Below are 18885 nucleotides of genomic sequence, written 5' to 3'. Positions count from 1 at the left end.
TTAATAAAAAAAAGAGAGCAATGTAAATGTCCCTGGATTGACAAGGGAGTCTGCTGAACCCATTTAAGCACCAGTTGTTGTTGTTTTTAATAGAAAATAATGAATTTCTATATTTAAACAAAGAGGTTTTTTCCTTCCTCGATTAAACACTCAAGGAAAAATGACAGGCCTAGAATTAGCATTTAACATTTAAATAACATGTTTCTTGAAACATGTTACAAGCTTCCAGATGAAGCATCAAGAGACTCACCAAACATATACCATAAAACCATGACATTTCTGAGAGATGAAGGGACCACGATTCTATTCAACGATAGAAACAAATAACCGAGTCTTTCCTTTCTCTAAGTCTTTAAGTAATCTCCTTTATGCTTCTCTTTCAATATGAAAAGTCAATGGATGTCAAATTTTTAGCAGAAAACAAAATGTAACATTATCCAATATGGGTTAATATAAATTTACACCAACTACTTGAAAATTCTGCTTTAAAATGGGCAACACATAAACAAAAATATTTAAAATAAAATACAAAATAAACAAATACATTATTTTTTGAAAAAGTACTGTATATGATGCAGATTTATAGCCAAGATTTGAAATTAAATATTGCAAATCTCACCTAAATTCTGATAAAATTTTTTTTAATTTCTAAAAGTTGTCAGTCATTAAATGAATCTATTGTCCTAAAGGAATACTCCAATATTTTGCATTTCAGATATTTTAAGAGTTTTATTTGGCAAAGAGAAGCCTAAGAATTTTTTTAAAAACATTTCCAGAGGGAAAACCTTTTACCATAAAATAAATTTGTGTGAGTTGGGAGGACAAATCTCAATTTTTTTTTTGACATATGTGCCACCAATTTTACAATTAATACAAAAAAGATAAAGTTAGTTGAAATATTTTAAAAATGTAAAAACCAGTCCAGGCAACACAACTATACAATCTTGCTGTAAAAGTACTTATATCAAATTCCGCCCAAAATATTTATGCAATATAGTAAATTAAGTTCCTCAAGTCACCATTCACTGCCGGCTAGCTTTTCCATTTTCTGTTGTCTCCATTCTGAAAAATAGGAGGAAAAAAATGAGTTTGTAAAATAAAACATGCATTATCCACATGTTTCTCCTTATCTGTCACATGAAATTAAACTATGATACATTCATAGAGCAGACGAATGTGAGCACTTTAGAAAAGAATTAAGGTTACAGTTCCTCTAGGTAGTGGTCTAACTTCTCATTTTGCAGATGGGTGAAAACTGAGGCCCAGAGACATCAAGTGACTTTCCCAAGGTTTCCTTTCAAAGGCCACTTTTTTCACAATACTGGTCCAAGCAAAATTAAGGGAAAAATTTTCTGTCACTTAGTCAAGGATTTACTTCCTTTTTCAACTAAAGGAATTCCTTTACCAATACATTTTCAAGAGGTCTTCTACAAAAAGATTAAATAATAAGACCTGAGATTTATTCAATTAAAATCAATATTCTTAACACTGTATTACTTAACAGAAAAATATTCTCCCCCCGCCCCAGTACTTTATGCAGGTTCAGTGTTGCATACAAGTTTTTTTCTGATTTTTCCCTCTATGATGTTTACTGAGCAATGAAAAAAAATGCTCTAAGGAATAAATACTTTCAGGGTTACAATCAATATAATCATATCTTTTACAAGTATAAAGAATTGAAGAAGTTAATTTGTTTCTTTTTATAGGTAACCTGTATCAATTCATAATATTAGTAACAAAAGCTGAACACAACAAACAAGCGGGGTTTGTTTTTTTAGCTTATTATAATAGGGCAATTAACAAAACTAATTTTTAAAATAAATAATACAAACCCATTTTCCTCTTTAAGATGTTGATATAACTCAGCTCTGTTATTAACAGAGTTCAAACGTCCAGCAAACTCCTGATGTTTTCTGGAATTCGCAGTATTGATTCTATTACTCCATAAGGATAATAAGGACACTGGCCCTGGTGTTAAATTTGAAAGAGATAAAATAATTCATTACTTCAAAATTCACAAATTTTAAAAATTTACTTTTAATTCTAGTTTTATACAATTAAAGGAGTATCATCTTTCCCTTATTCAAAACTATGTGCTTAGGGAGCCCCAAGACCACCTATTAGTTTAGTGATTTGCTGGAAGGACTCAAGTAACTAAACATAAAGTTACTGTCACAGCTAAGAATCATTATAACAACAGAGTAAGGATATACAGACAGATCAGTAAAGCAAAGACTAGAAGAATCTATTTGCAGTCTTTCCATGCTCTCTCCCTCCAGTGAGGTTCATAGCAAAACTGCGGCCATGTATGTACAATATTTCTGCCCAGAAAGCCCATTTGAGATTCAAAGTCAGGGGTTTTATTGGCAGCTGGTCACATAGGCATTCTTTGCCAAACTACAACTACCAAAATTCCAGACTCCCAAAAAGAAAGCAGGTGGCTCAGTTCAGACCTAAAGCAAAATAACTTCATCGTTTAGGCAATGTTTTAAAAGTCAAGTCCCCAGATGGCAGCCAGGGGCCAAACTTGCAAGTAGGCTCTTCTCATGTTAACAGACTCAGACTTGGTTATCTTCTGCACAATATGAAAAGCCAAAAGGACTAGAACAGTCAAAACAACTCTGAAAAGTAGAAAAAAGCTAGAAGACTTACTACCTGATTTTAAGACTCTACTTGCAGTGATCATGATAGCATTGTACAGGCAAAACGATAGACACACAGACCAATGGAACATAAAAGAAAACCCAGAAATAGATTCCCACATATAAAATCAATTTATTTCTGATAAAGGTACAAGGGCAATTCAATAAAGAGAGGACAGTCATTTAAACAAATGCTGCTGAAACAACTAGGATATTAGTGCAAAAATATGAACACTGGCCCATACCTTGGCAACTTATTTTAAAAAAAACTCATAATTGATCATCGCCTAAAGGTAAAATCTAAAATAAAGAATTCCTAAAATACATAAAAATAAGTATTTGTGACTTGGGATAATGTAAGGATTTTTTACATATAGCATCAAAAGTATAATCATAAAAAAAATGATATATTGGGCTTCATCAAAATTAGGAACTTGTGCCTGCAAAAGTCACTAGTAAGAGGAAGACAAGCCACAGACTAGGAGAAAATATCTGCAAATCATATATCCAACAAAGGATCTGTATCCAGGATAAATAAAAAATTCTCAGAATTCAACAATAAAAAAACAAACAGCCCAATTTAAAAATGATCAAAATATTTGAATGAACCCTTCATCAAAGAAGATATGAAAAGAGGCTCTCATCATTAGTCATGAGAGAAATATAAATTAAAACCACAATGAAATACTACTACATACTTATTAGAAGGGCAAAAAAAAAGAAAAAAAATTCCTGACGGTAGCCAAGTGCTGTTCAGGATGCAAAACAACCAGAACTCTCATTAATTGCTGGTGGAACTGCACAATGGTACAGCCATACTGGAAAAATAAGTTGGCAGTTTCTAATAAAATTAGTCATATACTAAACAGATGAATCTCAAAGGCATTATGCTATGTGAAATAAGCCAACCTCAAAGATGGCACATTTTATGATTTAATGTATATGACAGTCTGAAAAAGGCACAATTATAGAATACAACACATGAATGGTTGAGGTTAAGGGGAGTGACAGATGATTACCAAGGGGCAGTACAAGAGAACTTTTGGAATGATTTAATAGTTTTATACCTTTGTTGTGGTGGTGGTTGTTACACAACTGTGTGCATTATCTAAACTCAGAGGACTGTATACCAAAAAGAGTTGTTACTGTATATAAATTTTTCAAAAGTAAATTTAAAAATAAAAGTTTCTTATAAAATGAATACATATTCATTAGATAACATTTAGAAAACAACAAAACACATAAAGGAGGAAATAAAATCATCCATAATACCACTGCTCTAACAAGTATAAATAGTTTGGTCTTTTTTCAATGCCAATCTGTACCAATAAAATTACATTTGGGGTTTTTTTTGTTATTGCATTGTATTAAGAGAGCTGAATTGATTTTCTCCAGATCTAGACTTCATGTTTTGAATAACCCAATTTTACATACAGAGTATATATACAGCAGGCACAATATTCACTTTGGAGAGTCCTAGGAGATCATTTTCCAAAGCAGATGAAACTGAGGTGTACTAAAAGGCCCATACAAGGTGCTGATCAGAAGAGACATGTGACTTAGGTTATAAAATAGAATGCAAGAAAAAAACAAGTTCCAAGTACCAGCCTTGAATGGAAAGTTACAGGGCAGACAGTGATTTGCAATCAAGTTGCTTCTCATATAGGACCCTTTATAAAGTGATTCCAGGGTGAAAGGCATCAGGGATCTATTTAATTATAAGTGACAAGCTAATGTATAAAAACTTAAAAAAATAAAAACATAATGGAAATCATGGTATATATGGTTTAACTGCCTGCTTTGAAAAAAAAAAACTTACACATTCATTCACTTACTTATTGTTTCATTCAACAAAAAATAACTAAACTTCTATTATGGGCCAAGGACTGGATTGGGTGGTAGTGATATAGCAGTGAATTTTTAAAAACCCCTGCCTTTAAATGTTTCAAAATAAGAGTACAGGAAAGCTATCAATAAGCGAGGTCAATGCAGTACTCTAAGTGCTCTCACAACAGTAATCCTGAGGCAAAGGAAGCACAAAGAAACACCTGACTGAATTGTGAAAGGTCAGGGAAGTCTTTCCTGAAAAAGGACTTACTTAAGCTGAAATCTGAATGACATATATTAACAAGAGAAAACAGTGGGCATTTGAAGCAATAATTATTCTTGGGCTACATAAATTCCACCCTATGGACACACCATCATTTAGTCATTTTCTTACTAATATGTGTTTTGGTTACTTGCAATTTTTTGACACTATAAGTAATTTTTTGAGTTCTATTTTCTAAGCAATGTTAAAGCACTGTTTAGATTGAACCTAAATTTCTCATCCTAATCAGTGGCATATTTTGGCATGTGAAAAGTAGAATAATTTATCAACACACTTATTCATTTTCCAGGCACCCTGGCAAATGTCTAAGAGACAAATATGACAAAATCATCCTTATCTCTGATTTCAAAGAAATCGGTAGAGAATATTAACATGTATCACAAGATATATACTATAGCAGAATATAAAAAAACCAACAAACCTACTTTCTCCCTACAATGAGCTGCCAATAATCATAATCTGGTCAACCCTGAGGTTTTATAGGTTTAGGAGAGGCAGAGTGGCAAGAAATCAGACAGTCCTCTGTTATACTGCTTCTCAGTTATGCTAAAAGAACTACATCCAGTTCCCTTCAAAATAACTAAGGCCTACAATGATTTCATAAGCTCCAAGCCCAAATCAGATCTTTGATGCCTTCAAGAGGAAGGATTTTTCAAGAGGAAATTAAGCATTTCAGCTTATAAATAAAAAATAAGGGCCGGCCCAGTGGTTCAGTTGGTTAAGAGCTCGCTCAAGAGTTTGAGCTCTGAGCAACAGCGGTTCGATTCCCGGCCCGAGCTGAGCAGCCGCTGAGCTGCCAACAGGTAGCAGGATGGCTCAGCTTAAAAAAAAAATAAAAGGCTTTATAATGAAAATACTGTTATAATACCTTTACCGAAACTCGTTCACACATTTTAATTTATTAATAAATGGGTGATATTACATCTTTCCCTAAATTCAGAGGTTGGGAAAGAAGTTTGTCTTCAATAACCTAATATAGTGTCAGGAATGTAAGCAAATTCAATTTCACATAATGAAAATTTCTTAAAACACAGACTTTTTAGTACAAGTGCTTATTTGCCAAAGGCTTCATTAGTGAAAGTATGACGCTGCTTTTTCTGTAATGCTGACAAATACATTTACTGCCTGTGTTTCCCAAGGCTGTAAACAAAGAATCTCCTAAACATCAACAAGAAGTTAGTAGTTCTTCCTGATATGCGCAACAATATTAAATGACACTGTACAAAACAGAACTAAATTGAAACACTTTTTCCAAACATAGTTACCACAGTTGTGCCTTACCTTTTGATTTTTCTACTGGTGGAGTTTCATCCATCTCAACAAGGGGCTTTTTGTTTGGGGGCTCTGGGGAATCAGGCGAATCTTTTATAATCTCAGCTTCAGCCAACTCTTCTTTTCCACGCTCTAAGATTCCTTTTAATCTTTTAGAGCGACAAATAATAAAACCGAAAGTTTAAATTTTTAGAAATCTAAACAGTTCAATAATTAAACTAGACTTTGCATGGCAGCCTTAATAAAATAGCTGCTCTCACAGAGTAAACCCAGACAATAAGAAGCTAAATGTCAATCTAAAACCATGAAAGAGAACTTAATAAATTAAACACAAGTTTCCCCTTTTCCTTCATCATAATAATGTAATAATTCAGTAATGAAGTTAGCTGTAAAATATGAAAAAAATGGAGGAAAATTTAAGAAGCTAAAATTAAAAGGGTCAGGTATGCGATCTTTGGAAGAAACTTGACAATTTTAATTTTTAAATATATGAACAAAATGCTATTTCAAATTACAAAAAAGGTTAAGAAATCTATCATTTGTTCTCTGGTTTATGTACTGTGGAACTGTATTTACATTCCACAAAATAATGCCAAGCTTGAGTTTCATCAGAGAAACACTTTCAAAATATATAGAGATATACTTGAATATCAGTGGATTAAATGAGAATACTTTATCCTCCCTCTTGTTTAATTGAGCCAATTCTGTTTCAGAAGCTAAGTGGCCCTAAGGAAAAGTGAACTTCTAAGGGCAAATAGAATAAAAAGGTTCTACATTCTTATTTTTGGATGAAATGATATGATTTCTAGAATTAGCTTCAAAATATTCCTATGGGGGAGGTGGACAGTGGTGGTGACAGTGGTGGTGGAGAGGCAGGTGGATGTGGATATATATATGAAGTGAGATCTGCCATGAATTGATAATTGTTGAAAGTAGATAATGGGTAACTATTTATTCTACTGTTGTATATGTCTGAAATTTTCCATAAGTTCTGATTTGTTTTTAAAGGATTTACTGCATTGCCATTATATTTACCTGGTTCTTTGCCTTATTTCTGGCAAGGACGTAGAAGATGAAGTCAGCTAATTTGTTATGATACTTTTATTTATAGGCCTTTGTTACTTTTTGATTTTTTAAATTTAACCTTAGTCTCATTATAGAAGTCACAAACTAAGGAAAAAGATGTACTATTAAAGGTTTTCAGAATTAGAACTATGATCCTCCTCTGTGCTCCCAAGGGCATCTGTGCCTATTTTTATAACATCTTCCACTTTTTGCTGTAATCACTGACTTGTCTATCTCTGCAACACTGTATGTTCTTTCAGGTCAGGAATCTTATGCCAAATGCAGTGTAATAATATTTACTGAACAAAGAAAGAAAACTATGATTTTGATATTCATAACACATAAAGGAAATACAGATACCAAACATCATGAATTGTAATTTTCAGAAGGTAATTAGGAAAAAACATTAAACACTATCTTTGCTCCCTAACTGTAAAAAAATCAAACCTCTTTTAAGTTCAAGATGTTTTAGATTTTAAGAATAAAATCTCAGTTACAAATGAAATTAACACACATGAAATGAACTTGTAGCAAATGAGGTTTGAATGTTCTATATGCAGGATATGCCAAAAGGTACCACAGTGCTGTATTAATATCAAGCCACCTCTCTGAATCTTGCCAAGACTTCTCCGGTTCATAATCTTTCACTGCTTTCTCTGACTTGTCCTCTTTGTCCTCCCTCTTTCTTCCTCGTTTCTTTCGTTCTTCTTCTTCCGGGGGTTTGCTCCTACAGGCCATCAGACATTCCAAGACTCTTTGATGCTTCTCCGAGTTATTGATATGGGCTCTGACAAGGGTTTCTAATTCATTCCACATGATTCGGTATTGTTCATCTCTGAAGTAAAGGTTTAAAATAACAATCTTAGAAATACTCTTTAAATAATTATTAAAGTATTACTTGCTACTGGTAAAGTAAAAGAAAGTAATTAAAAATGGACTTCTCGGGGCCGGCCAAGTGGCGTGTTGGTTAAGAGCTGGCTTGGGACGCCAGCTCTGAGCAATAGGGCCAGGGTTCGGATCCCACATGAGGGCCAGTGACACTGCCCTCTACAGCTAAGATGCTGAACAACAGCTCTACCTGGAGCTGGGCTGCCATGAGTCGCCGGTGACGGCGTAGGCTGCAGTGAAACTGCAGTGGGCTGCCATAAGTTACCGTAAGTGGCCGGCAGCCAGCATGAGTGGCCGGCAGCCGGTATGAGCTGCCAAGAACTGCCGTCCAGAGGCCAGTGACCTATATGCCTCACCCAGGAAGAGCACAATGATCATAATACCAACATGGGCCAGTGAAGCGACGTCCTCCACAACTAGACTGAAGAACAAAACGACAGCAACTTGTCTGTTCCCCTTCCCCAACACTGTTCCCCTCCTCCTAAAATCCTAAAGATTTTAAATAAAATCTTTAAAAAATAATAAATAAATAATAAATAAAATAAAAATGGATTTGTCTTCCTAGATAGTCAATGGTGCAATTCTAAATTATAATGTATCCAATTCTATTCTATAATCTATATAATTTCATCTCAATCATATGTGTGTGTATATATACACATACACCCAAACATATAATATATGGAATAAGCTAGCTTAAAAAACAGTATATATCAAGTAAACATGATATATAGACAAAGTAAGAAAACAACTACCTTTTAGGGCCTTTTCCTCTTGTACCAACTGTAGAAATAGGTAGAGGATCATTTTTTCTTTCCATATCAACTAAGTTGTATATTGTTTTTTGACAGTTTAACACATCTTCTTCTGTCAAAGATTCTTTCACAATAACACTGGCTAATGGAACTACCTGTTAGATTTTTTTAAAAAGAAAAAAGAAAATCTGTCTTGAAAAACAAATATCAAAGCATCTAGGCAGAACTTCAATTAATTTTAAGCATTACCACAGCGAGATAATCTACAACCTTCACTTCAATTTTCTATTACTAATTCTTTAACTGTAGCAAACTCACATATTTCATTCTTTTCTTCAGAAATGGTATCTGTAAAGAACATACAATTAATCTAGAAGAAAAGTTGAAACTATTTAACACTTACCGCTTGCATGTTAAAAATGGTGGTTTGTGAAATAATCATAGGCCAGTATCGGGTGTGTTTTTCTAACTGATCTTTTGCTCGTTCCAAGGGGATCTCAAGACTTCCATCGATTTTATATCTGGGGTCTAGAAAAGGAGTTAATCTGTTTTCCCTCATAAATTCACCAAAATCCTAATGATAACCAAATAAGATAAAATTAGAAACTATTTCTAATGTGTCATTATGGATTACATGTAACAGTCTGTTTCCCTGATGTCTTCTGTCCTGTGATATGCAACAAAGCATTTTCTCTAATAGCTCCACCTCCCCCACTAATTTTTCTCCTTCTTTTTGAACATGAAACCTATCAGCCTTTATTACAATGGAGATGAAGAAAGCCTCACACATAAATACGTTCATGGTTCTTTCCACTTTTTAAAAATCAAGGAACATTTATTTTTTCTTCTCTTCTATAAGTCTTTTATATCATATACAGATAAAAGAATTAATCACATTAGAATACCAATTTGCTTACTAAAAAACTACCTTGATAACATCAAAATTTTAATAGTGGTTATCTTTGAATGATGGAATTATAGGTAATTTATATAGTCTGTCTTTTAAGATATCCATATTCTCTAAATTTTCCACAACGAATACTTATTAGTTTTCTCTTTATTAAAAGAGATGTAAAAATAATAAAGAAACCCTTATCAAAAAACAATTACTGAAAATATATAACACTTTGGTTTACAAAGTACACTCCTATATATCAATCACATTTAATTTTCACAATCACCTCAAAAAGTAGACATCATGAAATACTGATTACAAATGAAGGAAAGGGGAGTGAAAAATTAAAATCAGACAAATAGAATTTCTATGAAAAATAGATACAATTTCCTTATATGCACCTTTAAATAACACAAAAACTTAGTGTTATTTCAAAATAGCAACAATCCAAATATTGAAATGTTTTTGTTTGACATTTAAGTTACTAGAAATAAAGTTCCACCTAAAATATTAGTTCAAATTAAGTGCCATTCTTTCCTAAAATTCCAGTATGTCAATGATATTCAGAGACTTCTAAGTATACAATGAATACATAAAGAAGACTATGTAGTAATAAATAGCTCTTTTGAGCAAGTATTGAAGGAAATTCATCTAATTAAAATAACAATAATCAACTGCTCCAAAACCCTTTTTGTTACAGATCTTAAAATAATAGGCACTCAATAACTACTTGCTGAATGATGACATTTTCAAAACATAAAATTTATAGATATTAGAGTCTTACTGTGATCCGGTAGTCTGTAACTCTTCCTCCACATCCTTCACTAATTGAAGGCGGATCTTCTAGAATGGATCGGGAACTGCTAAGGACATGTAAAAAAATCTCTCCTCCATGGCTACTAAGCATGTGACTGATGACTTTGGAACCTGACTTTCGTGGTTGTTCCAATAAAACAGAACGACCTGTCAAAAGTAATGAAACGCAAATGGCTCTTATTCTTTTCCCTTAAGATTTATGTCTACAGTTTTCTTTTTATTTATTAATCCTCATATTTTAACCAGCATTGCTAATTGAGTACATCTACATTTCAAGTCCAAAAAGTCTGAATTCTAGCTTTATCTTTCTCTTGGTCACTCAAGCTTACAGTTATATAGATGGTTTTCCAAAATAAATATAGTGGTCTCTAGTATAATGTTTGGTTATATTCTTCATGCAATTACAAGTTCATATGAAATTTTTCTCCTGGACATCAAGAAGAAAAGCGAGACAACTGCTGGATAAACCTCAAGTTATTAAAACTATAAAACATTTGGGGGAGAAAGCAGTCTCAATTCACTTTCACAATAATTCATTATCAGCATGTTACCATAACTCCTTTCTATTTCACATGATCGAATGTTATTTAATCTGGACTTCAAATAATCTGATAATCAAATTGAGCTTAATATAACAAAATTAACCTATTTGATAAAGGAAGACTAACTCATATCAGTAGTTTGAAAATCTAGTTATAAGAATCACTAGAGAAGCTATTAAAATTTAGATTTAGTAAATGAAATACAATAATTTGGTTTTTAAAAAATGTTTTTTCACACAAGGAAACCATAGGTTTAAGGCCATATGTATAAGAATCATACAGTAAAATACTGAAAATGTGTTTATTTATGATAAAGGTACAGTGTTCAAAGAGATGTTGTTTTAAGAGATATAAGTCCATATATACTTTGTAATTTAAAATTCAATAGGCCAAGATAAATGGTCTGTATTATACTATCTTTCAAAAAAATCAACGTAGTTCAGATTGTCTAACCATTGTTATACATGTGTATTTTAGTCCATACTGCTATGTATTCAAGGACAAAGAAGTCCTAATGCCTGAAGTATATCAAAATTAGAGGTAGTAAAATAATCCCTTTATAAACGCCCTTTGGTAGTTTTTAGGAAGGACTGCCTTCTGGGAGTGTCTTTGTTAATCCACCTCTTGGAGCTGGATGTAGTCCAGTGCTTAGTCACTGAAATGGTGTTAGAGGGAAAAGAGGAAGGGTTAAAGGCAGAGCTCTTGGCTAGCATCTCCACATCTAGAAGACAGTTTTAGGTTATAGCCATAGAGCTATATGTGAATTTTTGTAAAGTACCTGTGTTTATTGCGGACAAGGTTCATTCTTTATTTTGCAACATCTGAGTTTTTTAGATGTCCTGAGGTGATGATGATAAAAAGTAGAACTACTGAATTAACCAATTTGTAAATATCTTTCTATTACAATTGATAGAAAACAGGCATCTTGGACATGGAATTGTTAAACTATCTCTGAGAAATGAACGTCAGGACTTGTTCATTAGGTTGGTGGCAGAGGGGCAGAAGAAAGTATAGAGGGAAGGAAATGCGTGGATGTGTTTGTATGTATATTGTGATGGTAACCACTGATGTGTATGCATCTCTTCTGGCTGTACTATAGGAATACACTGTTAGGTATTTCAGTGGAAACTTGCCTCCTTGCCACTATCGGGTTGTCGGAAAAGTCATGACAACGAAAAGTCATTGCAACAAAAAACAGAAAATATATGTCACAACTTTTCCGACAACCCAATGTTTTAGAAGTATAAATCATAATGAATTCTCCTGAAGCATTGTACTTTGTGTACTCTGTTGCTTTATGTCTCATTTTCAATTGAACATTAAGGGAATGCAGTATTTTAACTGTAAATCTCCCAATATCTTTACCTAGAGACCTGTAGCCATTTTTGTCCTTTATGAAATTTGTTTTCACCAAGAAAGGCAGGATTACATTTTTTTTTCTTCCAGATTGAGTTGGTGTAATATATTCTTAATTATCAAAATACTCATATAGCTTTGGGACTATGAAATAGTAAACATGATATGTGAAAAAGCTTGCCACCTAACTGTACAATCTTAATTATACAAAAATGGAAGTTTAGTTGTGTAGATACACACAGGGGACCTAGAAGGACACGTCAAACTGTAAACTGCTTGTGATAATGGATTACGCTGTTTCTGCTTCTTATGTTTCTCAGTTTCCTATTATATGCACGTGTTAACTTTTAAAAAATAAATGTTATTTAAAAGAAAAAAAAAACAATATAGACTCTAATGGTCAAAATTTTAAATTAAAAATACGAAAAAATACATTAAATAAAACTTCGATATGTCTGAAAGACATAAAGTCATCTTATTTTTAAACATTAGTAAAACTATTAAAGGGTATTTACGATTACATAACTTTAAAACAGTTCTGGGAAATAAAACGGTTAAACTATATTGAAGAAAATGGCTTTCTAGAATTCACATTTTCACATATTCTCACTGATTTCATTTATAATAATCTCAGTCAAAACAATTAAATGATGACAGTTACCATTTAGAAGAAAATTAGTAAGGCAGGAGGAAGGTCTACTATTTACATCTACAGGTGAAATTCGATAAGCGCCAGTGCAATAGTGTAATTCTGAAATAGAAGAAAACACTGATTTGAAAGAATATAAAGAATATTTCCACAATTAAAAGAGAAATTGAAAACAAAAACTTGTTTTTGAGCCCCTAAAACAATTAAAAACAAAAAGCGAAAAAGCAGCAAATTACTGAACCCTATATAACATATGACACTTTAAGAACCTTTAGTTTCTTTTCTTTTTCAATTATTTTTAAATACCTACCAATATTATTTGTCCTTGGTGTGCACCACTTTAATGTTATTGTTTCTTTAAATGAGCCTTCTCTACTGCTGCCACCTAAGTGGGTATCACCTTGAAAAATAAGTCAGAGAAACAGAAACATTACTAAATAGACCATAAACTTCAAATTGTTTACCCAAGATCTGAAAGAGTTTAATTTTTATAAGAGAAAATACTTCTGGGAGAACATCTTTTTTTATGAAGTCTCCTATAAAAGTACCAAGTAGAGTTTGGATATTAGCTATGATTAAAATAAATATTTAAGTTTCCTCCAAATTTCTCATTAATTAATGTAATCACCTCAGTCACTACATTGAAAGTCAATAGCAAAATTTTTTTAAATTTCAAGAATCTACAACTGCTCCCCTCTGATACCATTAAAAAAATAAAACAACACGGTTAAGTACTTAAAGAAAGCTACAGTAATCTAAAATGCACAACTAATTATACTGAATCCTAATGAATTTATGAGAAGAAACATAAAATGATGGATCTAGAAAATATGTAAGATATAACACTAAGCATTTTTTGTCTTAATGCAATGTACAGTAAGATGTTAATAAAAAAGAATGAGTAAGTGAAAAACTGTAAAGTTGACAAAGCGTTGAAGGAGATGTACTAGTACACAGTGCTATGAGCATCTATACAAAGGGATCTGACCTATGCTGAGACATCAGGGAAGGCTTCTTTGAGAAGTGAAAACTAGTTTGAGTTCTAAAGTTTGTTAAGCTAAATATACATTTAGTACATCTAACCTACCAAACATCATAGCTTAGCCTAGCCTACCCTAAACATGCAAAGAAGACAATATCCAAAAAACGCTGGCAATACAGTACACTGTAGAGTATTAGTTTGTTTATCCTTGTGATTGTGTACCTGACTGGGAACTGTGACTTGCTGCCGCTGCCCAGCATCATAAGAGACTATCATACTGCATCTTTACCCCAGGAAAATATCAAAATTCAAAATCTGAAGTACGGTTTCTACTGCATGCATATCACTTTCACATCACCATAAAGTTGAATAATCAAAAAATCCTAAGTCAAACCATTGTAACCTGGGGACTCCGTATAAATCTGGAGCTTAGAGAAGATATCTGGGCTAAAGTATAAGCCTACTCATCAAAACCCAGCTCTAATGTCGCCTACTGGTAAAACTTGCCTAACTCAGAGGCATAATCACATGCAACCCCGTCTTCCTCCAGCACTCTGTTCCTGTTGCTACCATAGCGTTTTGCACATGGTGTCCATGTATAATACAAAGAACTGAGTCAATCAATAACTATTTTAGAAAAATATGTTGTGTTACAAAGAATATTTTTACTGTTTTCATACATTTTAAAAATAAAAATTGATATTACCTCACAGGTTCTTCGTAATTTCCACATATTGTATTTTCAAAACCAAGTTCTTTACATTCCTTTGTTAAACATTACTACACCCATTTACCTTAATAGTTTTTCTCCTGTTAGAAATTCAGGTTATGTTCACTGCAAGATTGCTTATGCATGTAACAAATGTTATGACTGGTTTATGGTATTAACTCAAAAGATGTATATAACATAACCAAAGTCAACCATTTAATTCTCTCATAGCATCAATTTACATAGAAAACATTCTAAAAGATTTAGCAAAATGTCAAATCTTAAAGGCAATTCCACTGAATTTTAGGAATGGATGGAATATTACAGTTCATCTAATCCAGCATCTTTAATTTATAAGTATATAAACTGAAGTCTAGAATCACATGTGACTTGCTAATTAGTGGCAAAGCTTTAGCGCTTATCTCCTAACTCTTATCTCCTAACTCCAGTCTTCACCCATATATCATGCTGACACATTTGCAGAAATCACAGCTTTGGAGAAGAGACCTACTGATTCAAGTACTTTTTAGAGGAAAAAATAACACTAAATTTCAAAACAACTGGTTTTTATCCAGGCAAGCTATAAGGTTATTACTCTTTCAAGTCAGCTCCTGTTCTTTTCCCTTTCCCAAACTGGTCTGCCTACAAAAGACAAATTATAATATATCTTTAATGGCTCTCTTTTTCAATATTGTTCCATTAGCTTAGCCTTTCCCAAAGTAAATTCCACAGAAAGAACACTAAGTTCCATGGCCATTAATAGGTGACATTGTCAGATAAGTTTGGAAAGGAATGAACTAAAGTCAATCAGGTTTGTTTACTGAAGAACTTCTCAAAGCTGTTAGTATTCTTTCATGTTAGATCTTACAAATTAAGACTTTCCAGGGCCAGCGGAGGGCCCCGGTTCAGATCCCACATATGAGGGCCAGTGACACTGCCCTCTACAGCTAAGATGCTGAACAACAGCTCAATCTGGAGCTGGGTGCCGGGAGTAGCCGGCGACAACATGGGCTGCAGCCCCTGTGGCAGTGGGTTGCCATGGGCTACCGTGTGTAGCCAGCAGCCAGCGTGAGCGGCCAGCAGCCGCTGTGAGCGGCCATCCAGAAGCCGGCGACTGATCTGCCTCGCCCGGGAAGAGCGCAATGATGGTGCCAACTTGGGCCAGTGAAGCAACGTCCTCCACAACTAGACTGAAGAACAAAACGACAGCAACTTGTCTGTTCCCCTTCCCCCAATTCCCTAATAAAAATCTTAAAAAAAACAAAGACTTTCCAATGCCTCTTACTCACCACTTTTCAGGAAATCTACATGTGCATCTTTGTGATGAAGTAGCTCCACATCATAATTGGCAGATGTGTTAGCATGTTGCTCTTCCTTAAAGCAAAATTTAAAATAACTTGGTTTTGTTTTCAAAATAATGAAGTTATTTATTAACTATTAATTTTGTTTTTTGTTTAAATAAGAAATCAAATACACCCAACAAAAATTAGCTTAATAATGGTATAGTTTGCTCAATAATTCATCTATTTAAAGATGCAATAGTTTTCCACTGCAATATGAACTCTATTAAAAAAACTACTGGGTACATATAAGTAATACAGTATTTAATGATTTTTCTTACATTATCTCAGAACTAACATAGATGATTAATCCAGAAATTTTCAAAATTTTTTTACTCTGAATGTATTATCTTGCACAAATATACACAAATCATCTGCATACAAATATAATTTAACTGAAATAGTTTATATAAATTGAAAGTGAAATAGTTGTTTAAAAGAGGAAATAGCATCTTTAAATACCTACAATAAATTAGCAAACACCAATTATATAAAATAGCAAATACAGACTAATAAACAAGTTTAGTAACTTGTTTTCACTAAATAGTAAATAGGAACTTCAATATTAACTACTAACAAGAAAAAGAGATTAAAGAAAGAGTTCCACCAGGAGCACACAAATATAATCAAATTCTAAGAGCAAGGTATCTGTCACCCTCAGAGTACTTTCCTTATAACTCATGAAATTATATATATTAGTTTACTTGTTAATTGCTTCTGTATCCAAACCATTCTAAGAGGTAAAGCCAGCCAATCATACAAGGAGAAAATTAATAATAAAAAGATATTTCTCATATAATTTACTGTTCATCATATGGTGGCAAAACAATGAAACTGGGATTTATAAAAAAGCCTATTTGCATTTTTAAATATAGTGGGGTTACTTTATTTGTAAACATAATCAATAAAATTAAAATCAACTCCACTTGGTAAAAATTTATTTAAAGCTTACTATGGGCCAGGCATTGTGTTGGTCCTAGACAACTTAATGATAATATGATGAAATGGAACAGGTAGCAAGAGATTCCTAAGAAAATCCATTAGTAAAATCATAAGACTCACATCCTTGATTTTTCAGCTAGAGTAATAAATTCATTTAAAACTACAGGTTATTTTTCCCTGGTCAGACTACTAGTTACAAACACCTTTATACTGGGTAGGCAAAAACAAAAATACAGAAAATAAAAGGTCCACCAGAATACACAATGTAAATAAAATCTAATAACACAGCTGTCAGAAAAAGAATCACAGAAAAAGTAATCATTTAAGATAGAGATTATATTTTGATGAAAATAACTAGAACATAATTGAAAACAAAAATACTGATATAGAGTAAATTCTTATTAGAAAGAAAAATACAGCCTTTTCTTCTGTGATCCTTTCTTGTTGTTTTTCAGCATTTACTAACCTGGTCAAAGACACTGAATGTGGGCTAGCAAAACAGAAAATATGATATGAGGAGAAAAAGTTAAGGTTCAATTAAAATAAATAATACATGTCAAACAAATATTTAAAGCACACAGAGCTTTCAAAATAGCAAGAAAAAGAACTGCCTACCTTCATTGGAATATTTGTAATAGTAGTTGAAGCCAAGTCAAAATGTTGCTGCACTAAAATGTTTAATTTGGTAGCAAGATGCCGCCCTGCACGAACACTATGAACTTCACTGGTTAAAACAGGGGATAACTACAAAAAAGTATGACAAAAACCCCATAAAACATTAATACATTATAACCAAGTGCTAAATATTTTACTTCGACCCATAAAAATTAAGTCGTTTTTCTTTTTAGAATTTGGAAAAATAAAAAGGTCCACAAGTTAACTATGATAATTATTTTAGCAATAAATGTTCATGCATTCATTCATTCAACAGATAGGTATTAAGCAGAACTCACTACATTTTATGCCAGAAACTGTGTGAGCAATTGGAGGATACAGCAGTAAACAAGACAAAGCCCCTGTCCCCTTGAAACTTAGAGTAAATGTAAGTTTTTGATTTAAATATACATTTTAATTTATAATTTTAATTTTATTTATCTACGGGCAAAATGGATTTAAAGTGGTCCATAGAAATACCGTAAAAAAAATAATTCATTTTATGGGAAGGACAAACCCCTAAAGATAAAATTACTTATAACAAATGTGGAAACCACAAACACTCATATTTTATCACCAATAAATGTGATAAGGCAGCCAAAAGTTACTTATAACAAGGACACACAAAATTTTACTAATTCCAGGGTAACAATATATATTGCAAATAAATTTTTTAGTTATCACAAAGCCAACATATTGCTACATTATCAAGAGGCAGAAAGAAGTTAAAAAAAAAAAAAAGGGCTTACACTGAAAACCACCTAAAAACACAACAATAAAACTAATGGCCTAAAAATACCACTTAACTATAAAACATTCATAGACTAAGGTAAAACTTCACGTTTACATGAAATAAGGCTAAATGCAAAACCAGAACATAAGAACATACACATTTAATATAATTACATATATCTATATTTACAAACACTGACAAGGAATATTATGTGATGCAAATCCTTTTAACAGTCAATAGTCATCTTTCCTTTAAAATTGTTCAAATTTATTTAAAAAACAAAACCAAGGTTGGAAATTAAGTTTTTCCCTATCTAAATGGGGAAAAAATTAATTTCTATGTTATTGGAGTGTATTTTTGTTAAAGAGTGTGTTGCTTTTCTAATAAGGAAAAAAAGATATTATAGAATAAAAAGTCATTTAAGCAACTAAAATCCACTACAGTAATTGAAATTTTAGAAACAATATAAATTGTGTATGGTTTTGCAACACATTTAAATGTAGTTTTTTTTGTTTGTTTGTTTTGTTTTTTTTTT

At 32.6% G+C, this 18885-nt stretch overlaps 1 protein-coding gene across 5 annotated transcripts in view; it reads right to left on the bottom strand.

The window, feature by feature from the left end:
* Positions 1-702: 702 nt before the first annotated feature.
* The window catches only part of INTS13 (integrator complex subunit 13), a 30732-nt gene continuing 12549 nt past the window's right edge, over positions 703-18885 (bottom strand). For 2 of the 5 annotated variants that reach the window (XM_019668030.1, XM_019668028.1), the window contains exons 7-17: positions 17579-17707; positions 15971-16055; positions 13301-13390; positions 13003-13110; positions 10412-10590; positions 9136-9306; positions 8733-8887; positions 7694-7924; positions 6034-6173; positions 1833-1968; positions 703-1062 (exon numbers count right to left, since the gene is read on the bottom strand). In XM_019668030.1, the coding sequence (XP_019523575.1) occupies positions 1023-1062; positions 1833-1968; positions 6034-6173; positions 7694-7924; positions 8733-8887; positions 9136-9306; positions 10412-10590; positions 13003-13110; positions 13301-13390; positions 15971-16055; positions 17579-17707 (1464 nt within the window). In that variant the 3' untranslated portion in view covers positions 703-1022. The remainder of the gene's footprint in view (positions 1063-1832; positions 1969-6033; positions 6174-7693; positions 7925-8732; positions 8888-9135; positions 9307-10411; positions 10591-13002; positions 13111-13300; positions 13391-15970; positions 16056-17578; positions 17708-18885) is intronic. The other 3 variants (XM_019668031.1, XM_019668029.1, XM_019668032.1) reach the window with 2 other exon arrangements.

The sequence above is a fragment of the Hipposideros armiger genome, unplaced genomic scaffold (genome assembly GCF_001890085.2).
Source record: "Hipposideros armiger isolate ML-2016 unplaced genomic scaffold, ASM189008v1 scaffold_513, whole genome shotgun sequence".
Classification (NCBI taxonomy): domain Eukaryota; kingdom Metazoa; phylum Chordata; class Mammalia; order Chiroptera; family Hipposideridae; genus Hipposideros; species Hipposideros armiger.
This window is presented reverse-complemented; position numbering and strand designations above follow the sequence as displayed.